The sequence below is a fragment of the Sprattus sprattus genome, assembly GCF_963457725.1.
Source record: "Sprattus sprattus genome assembly, chromosome: 18".
Lineage (NCBI taxonomy): Eukaryota > Metazoa > Chordata > Actinopteri > Clupeiformes > Clupeidae > Sprattus > Sprattus sprattus.
The window spans coordinates 30,888,715-30,896,214 of record NC_137916.1 but is presented as its reverse complement, the minus strand read 5'-3'; the positions used below and the strand labels follow the sequence as shown (position 1 = coordinate 30,896,214).

At 44.3% G+C, this 7,500-nt stretch overlaps 2 protein-coding genes across 2 annotated transcripts in view; one reads left to right on the top strand and one right to left on the bottom strand.

Annotated features, from left to right (window-relative positions):
• Nucleotides 1-4,097, top strand: part of kansl1b (KAT8 regulatory NSL complex subunit 1b) — an 80,308-nt gene extending 76,211 nt beyond the window's left edge. Inside the window, 3 exon segments of the mRNA XM_080856501.1 lie at nt 588-828; nt 1,425-1,595; nt 1,597-4,097. Coding sequence (XP_080712627.1) covers nt 588-828; nt 1,425-1,595; nt 1,597-1,680 — 496 coding nt within the window. The 3' untranslated portion in view covers nt 1,681-4,097.
• Nucleotides 4,098-6,988: 2,891 nt separating this feature from the next.
• Nucleotides 6,989-7,500, bottom strand: part of maptb (microtubule-associated protein tau b) — a gene marked incomplete at both ends in the record, with an annotated part of 33,067 nt that continues 32,555 nt past the window's right edge. The window contains one exon of the mRNA XM_080856302.1: nt 6,989-7,201. Coding sequence (XP_080712428.1) covers nt 6,989-7,201 — 213 coding nt within the window. The remainder of the gene's footprint in view (nt 7,202-7,500) is intronic.

The window sequence follows — 7,500 nt, the reverse complement described above, 5'->3', positions numbered from 1 at the left end:
ACACCACAGCCTCACACACTGATAACCAGAGCAGCCTCACACACTGATAACCAGAGCAGCCTCACACACTGATAACCAGAGCAGCCTCACACACTGATAACCAGAGCAGCCTCACCTAACACACCACAAAATGGCCACCTCAACCTCACACACTGAAAGCAAGGGTGGCCGAACCTAAGACATGTCAGCCTCCGTCAACCTCACACTCCAAGGCTCACACAGCAGAACAGGAGCCAGCCAAGTGTTGGCACCTCAGCCAATCATATCGCAGACAGCGGTGCTCCAATTGAACACAACCCACGTAGAGACACTCCTCCTTCACACACCTCAGTCGGGTCGAGTCTTCACACACACCTCAGTGGGGTCGAGTCTTCACACACACCTCAGTCGAGTCTACACACACCTCAGTCGGGTCGAGTCTTCATACACACCTCAGATCCAGGCGGGGGTGAGGGGGGGGGGGTGGTGTCTGGAGACGAGCATGGGCTCATTTAGACTAAGTGTCATTTTGCTGGGAAAGATTGGTGTGAAACACTCCTAAACATTTTTCCATTTCTTCTCTCTCCATGCCTCCATCTTTCCTTCAGCTCCTATAGGTCGTCAGACGGGCGCACCACTCCCCTCCTGGGCGGCACGCACCCCTCCACACCCCAGCCCTCGTCCCCCGACATGACACACTTCCACCTGCTGGAGGACTCGTGCGGGGCGCCCTCCCCCTCCCCCTACAGCCCCCCCAGCCCCGACATGATGCTGCCGCACACACACACACACACACACCGCCTGCTCTCCAGCGACGACACGCGCTGCTCCACGCCAGACGAAGAGATGGTAGGCTCACACACACACACACACACACACACACACACACACACACAGTCATGTATACAAGCTACAACACACATTAATGTGCACATACACACATATTTACTTATAAAACACACGCCCACATACACACACACCCACGCTCACACTGGTACATACCTTTCTCACAAACACACCGTTAGATTGAGGCTTTGGTTTATTTGACCTCCTCATGCCCATCCTCATTAATATTAGAGAAGCAAACAGGCTAGACACCTTTAAAAAGCAGCTTAAAACCTTTCTTTATACCAAAGCATTTTATTAATTTTATCTGGCACTATTTATTTCTCTGTAACTTGCACTATTTTTACTATTTCTCTTTTAAACTGTTATCATGATGTTAGTAAGCCTATCAGAACACCAGGTTCTGATACGATGTTGATCATTTTGTATTTATCTTTTACTCCATGTACTGCTCCTGCTGCTTGCTTTTATTGATTTTATGTAAAGCACTTTGAATTGCAAATCTTGTACGAAATGTGCTATATAAATAAAGTCTTACTTACTTACTTACTTACATCCTGAACGAGATACTCATCTGCGGTCTGGTATTCCCACTCCAGGTGGTCCAGCCGGTGCAGCCCTGGGACCTCCGGGACTTCCCTCTGGAGTCGGACCTGCCGCGCGAGACGGACGAGTCCCAGGAGAGCGCCGCGGAGGAGCAGCCGTACCGCACCATGCGTCGCATCTCCGGCAGCAAGACACGCTCCGAGTCCGACGCCGGACCCCCCTCCCCCCCCGCCCCCCGACGAGAGCCTCAGCAGACACAGGACCCCCGCCCACACCCCCACCTGCCCCCCCAAACCCAGCCACCGCTGAACCCCTGTTCCCTCCCAGAGACTCTCACGCTCAGCAACCACAACGACGAATGAAAAGTCCTGTTGTTTGATATTCAAACATCAGTCCAAAAAAAATTCACAGTTTTTAGTGAATGATAATATGCGAAAAATGTTAGAGATCTGTTAAAAAATATTTTGTTTTGCTTTTTACTTTTCTTTTTGTGGTCACTGGAATAATAAAAGTACAAATATATGTTTGGTAGCAGGAAACAAAAGTACAAAAAGACAGATTAGATAGATGGCTTTAACCATGGCGTATGGGGCGGGGCGGGGCTTGCAGGACGTGTCCTGATTGGCTGAAGCACTCTTTGGGGCTCTTGCGTGTCGACTTCTCCTTCTCCTCAAACCAATGTGAAGTGGGGTGACCCAAAAGACACTTCTGAAAATGAATGGCAACTTCCCCCACTTCCCCACCCAACCCCAGCTCACACTTACTGCTAGAGCACTTTGGGTCTAGACCCTCTCTCACATTCCCCTCTGTCACGTAACTTCATTACGCTCATCCAGATCATGGGCTTTAGACAGGACTAAAGGACAAAAAGGAATAAATAAAAATGAAATAAGTAAACAAATAAAAACCTAGAACACCAGAGGACTTGTGTTTTTCGCTCAATTTCATGAAGCACTCTTAAATCGTTTGTTTAGTTCTTTTTTCCACCTCTTACCGACTCTTGTCAATCATTAGTGAAGGACGGCACACAGCGTGCGATGGATTGAGTCTCTCGCCCGTTCGGTCATTGCCGTGACATGACTGAGATGAGAGCTATGCCACCGAGCTCATCTTATCCCGTCCCTTCTCGGTGCACAAAGGTTTCATTTCTCTGTCGACTCTTAGTGATGGATATCCGTGTCTTTCATGCTGTGGAACTCCTAATACAGCCCCATAATCTTGTTCTCACTCTAGCACTTGATACTTAATTCCAGGAACAGAATAATTGGCTTTCCGAAACGGTATGTATGGTTAAATAAAGTTACAATTTCGAGCATTATGAATGCACACTAGTTGACCAAAACAAAGTAATCGTGGAAAAAGTACTTAAAACACTGAATTATGGTAATTATGCCCTCGTTATTGCAATTTGTGATGAGGAGCTTGTGGTCATATTTGACAAGAGATCTCTGTAGATACTGTATGTGTCAGGCCAAACGTCTGTAAACACAAAGCCTTCGATTTGTATGAACAAATTACGAACCAAAAATCCCCACCGTAGACAACTGAATACCTGTACTGTTTGGTCCTTGGCGTCAGAATCACCCCACTCTCCGTTGAACTGTGGTTTGGGAATAGAATGTCTGTGGGTGATCTATAATGTCTCTGTGTTTTACCTGTCGCAGTTCCTCGACGTCCCCACTATTCCCCCATTCAGGAAAAACACATAGTGGTTCATCTGTAGTCTTTTGTTGTCCTATGAGTGAGACCTCGTTCCTACGTTTCTGGGTGGTGTGTGTGTGTGGTTCAAAGACCCTCCCTCTCCCCGCCCTGCGGCCCATGGGCCGAACATGACGGTCTGTAGTGCGCCTGATTGTATGTGCCAAGTTCGTATACACGCTTGCGGTCACTGCCCCAAAGCCTCGCTCAACTCTTTAGTTTTAGTTTCATATCATTGGACAGTTATCTGTGGCTCGTTCACGTGAATATTACAAACGAATGTATCAATATTCAATAGAGGACCGTTACTTCACGTTAAGTTTGTTTTCCCTCGCAGAACTCTCGTGTCTGCAACCCTTTCGTCCCGTTATGGCCATGTACCTGTGTGTGGATTGAGAGTCCGGGAGATGCTCGTTGAGTCCCGTTATGGCCATGTACCTGTGTGCGGATTGAGAGTCCGGGAGATGCTCGTTGAGTCCCGTTATGGCCATGTACCTGTGTGCGGATTGAGAGAGTCCGGGAGATGCTCGTTGAGTCTCGAGCTAGGTGGAATCTCGGGAGCAGCAGACGGCAAAAATCCCGAGGGACGTTTCGTTGTCTGTCCGGGTGGTGTGTGTGTGTGTACAAGCTCCGACTACCATAGCGTTTTTATGTGCCCCATACCCCAAGTTCGTCATTATAATCAATTACGCTTTTCTGTCCCTGCTGGCTGGGAATCCTGAATCCCGCTTGGCAGGTGTGACGTACAATAGGATTTGACTTAGCGTTGAAAAGCCAATATTGTATTGTGTGGGTTATTTTCATACTTTGAATTTCCAACGTGGTGAATGGGGATGGGTGAGTCTGGTTTATCCTTTAGCATGTAATAGTTTGTACAAAAAGAGTATATTTTGTAAATACCTTGTTTGATTCTTTACTGTGTTTGATGTTCAGGCTGTAGCTGTCCTGATTGTATAGGGAGAAGACACAAATATTTAACACTTTTTCTTTATGCAGAGGCTAAAACATGTTTATGAATAATTGGCGAATCTGACGGGCAGGCAGCGTTTGTGCTTCTCAAATTAAAGTGAATTATATTGTAACAACAGTGTGGTGTTTTTCTTCTATTAACAATGTATCTTAAATAGTGAACCATGGTAAAGTGTTGTTTGCTTACCCCACTGTCTTTAGACTTCACTCGGGAGATGTATCCTGGAAGTGACTCATGTTTTTGCTTTACAAATGAAGACAAGAGGACCGTGGCTGTTGAATACCGACTTTTTATTTTCAAATTCACGTTTACAGCAACAAGTATCAGTGTAAACCAATTGATAATAATAAAACGCACAGTACGATAAAGACAATCACGACTGTCAAGCTAGAAGGTAGGCTATAACTGCAATGATAAAGGCAGAAACAAGGGACGCGGGGGAAAATGACCACACTTGGACACAGTAGGAGTTTGCGCACATACTGTCAGGAAAAGTCACTTAGCCTGGAATAAAGCAACCAGCTCTCCATATCTCATCTCTTAAACCTGGTATCAAGAGATCTTTTAAGTGTATGCCACGCATTGCCTCAATTTGAGAGTACAGTTCTGGAAGGGTATTCAATCATATCGATAATTGTTCCTATTTTGGATTATTTAAATCCAGCGGTGGCCGCACTCCAAACCCATGAGCGCAATGTTTAGCGGAGACTACAGCTTGTACTGAAAGGGCAGTTGGAGAATAGCGCTTAGTTGCGCACGGAAGGGTGACTGAACAACTAAACACTCACTCTGACAGGGTATGGGTAAATGGTAGTTCTTCAGAAGGCCTATACACTCTGACAGGGTATGGGTAAATGGTAGTTCTTCAGGAGGCCTACACACTCTGACAGGGTATGGGTAAATGGTAGTTCTTCAGGAGGCTTATACACAAGAACAGGCGACTTCTGACTAATAAGTTGCACTCTATGAAGCCTCGCGTATTTGTGTATTTTCACACTCAGTTCAGACGCTCTTTTTGCGGTTCAGAAGTGAATCAAACCCATCTCAAACGTGTACCAGTGTGTGAGAAAAACAGTGTACAGACTATAGGTGCGTTCAGGATTTTTTTTTAAGGAAAAGAAGCCTAACTACAAAATAAATAATAGGAAGATTTGCCAACAATCGATGCAATCTTTTCTTGAATAGCAGTTACATGTCACATCCACAGACTACTAAGAGGGAAAGTGCGCAAAACAAGCTTAGATTCGCGTTAGGTGTTTCGATTTTTTTCATGTGTATTCAGTTCATGAAATGAAGTTGGGAAATGTGTCTAGAAAGGTGTGTTACAGGAGGGTCCTGACGTTGGTCATTCTTCTAAAATATCATTGACGTCATGCTGGGAGAAGCTGTGTGGATACTGACAGAGTTAAAGCAGTGTAAATGACTGTCATGCCAAAAAAGATATCTTTCAATTATTATTTTTTTTTTTTTTTACTAAAACACCTCAATGTCTCAGTCATCCCGAATTGTGACAGCTTTTTCATTCAGCTGTTTCATTCAAGTCTTATTAACGCACACGTGTATATTTACATTGGTTTAATGAGCAATTAAGAAGTAATGTCGATGGCATAGCAACGGCGGGAGGCACTTTTTATACCATACATTGCTTTTGAGACAAACGCCTCGCATACAGGTGCCAACACTACGGGTGCCCACATGAGACAAACGCCTCGCATACAGGTGCCAACACTACGGGTGCCCACATGTCTCAGTTAATGTCCTTTGGGTAAAAGCGTGAGCTGCAGGGAATACTTGAAGGCGTTACTCATTCTAAATCCCAATTACTTTGTCATTGCGATGCTAAGGTGGCAAGCCGAACAAGCTCAATGTGTATTCTCTTTAAACAGGTTATTCTGCAGGATAGTCAAAGCATAGATGAAACTCGTGTTTATTTTATTCATAATTGACTGACCGTGTGTCACTAATTAACCAACTCAAGTGGCAGCAATTGTATGTGTTAAACAGCCATACAAAGCTGCTCCCTTTAAGACCCAAAGATGCATTTTCTGAAGCATACTTTGGAAAACAATGTACACTACTTAAAAATATTTTTTTGCACTCTAAATTTCTAAAGACCAGCGAACTTGCTAGCAATTTTTACTGGGCAAGCGCCTGTCACGCCATGTGAACATTACTTGGACAGTTCTCCACGATCTTTCAATAAATATCCCTTTTTGTTACAACTTGGAAAACCGAAAACGTTATTTTAATATTATACAGATTTTCAGGCCTTTAAAAAGGAATGCTGTCAAACTTCACTAACCCATCTCGACCGTTTCTTCTTGGTGTGTGCGTGTGTTGTCATATGTTGATGGACCAAAGATGAGATTTGGCACTTGACCCTGTATTTAAAACTGAGAAAACAAATCAATCTTTTCGCCCTCTTTTCATGTAGCCTAATGACAGCTAACCTCCAGGAACCACAATAAACGTCAACAGATCTCCAAATCTGGACTGGTTGTCAGTTCGAAAAAAAAAAAAAAAAAAAACTTTGTCATTTGGTAAGCGGCTTATTTTTTTTTTTTAACAAATCGAAAACCCCGCTGTGATCTGTCCAGTCGACATTAAAAGTGGAAACATGACATTATTAAGCTACTAAAACATTCACAATAAGGCAACGAATATAAACAGTAGTGGAAGAGACGCGTTTTTTTTTTAATCGAGGGTTGCTAGGTTTTTATCATTTGTACTCACAAGGACAGTTTTAATAATGACACTTCGTTTAAAAAAAAAGTCGGCCTATCAGTCATTTCCCAGAAAACGAATTCTTATCATAACGGACTGATCTCACAGACAGACTGCCCTGTTTAGGGAGTATTTTACTTTTGCAGGACGGGAGGGGAGATGATGTAGTTGCATTATCTCTATATTTTTCTTCTCCGTCGCATCCGCTCTGTATGAAGAAGAAGATCACAGGCCTTGTTTGGCCAGGGAGGCGGACACCTGCTCCGCGAGAGTGGACAGCTGCGGGTCGGTCATGTTGATGCTGCCGGAGGAGGAGACGTTGCTAAGGCGACGGGGTGAGCCGTCCATGGAGAGGTCAGCCGACTTGCATACAATGTCCGCTCCATGGTCGGTTCGTGCTTTCGCCGAATCCCGGAAGCTCAGTTTGTGGGACTCAATCTGCAGCGGGAGAAGGGAGAATTAGCTTTAGTGCAAAGTTGTAAGATTGTAGTAAACGTCTATTCTTAGACAAAAGGTCCTAAATTAAAATCGTTTTTTCTTAAACTAAATTCTACAGGTATAGCAAAACTTATATTTACAAAGACATGTTCTGAGTTCTTGATTGCAATAGCAGCAATGGCATAGGATAAAGGGTCCAAAGAATTGAAAAGATAATATTCTGACCAGCACTTACTCTGATCTTATTGGCACCTGGCTTGCACGGTATATCACGTCTTAGTCTAAAACATGCAACGCCC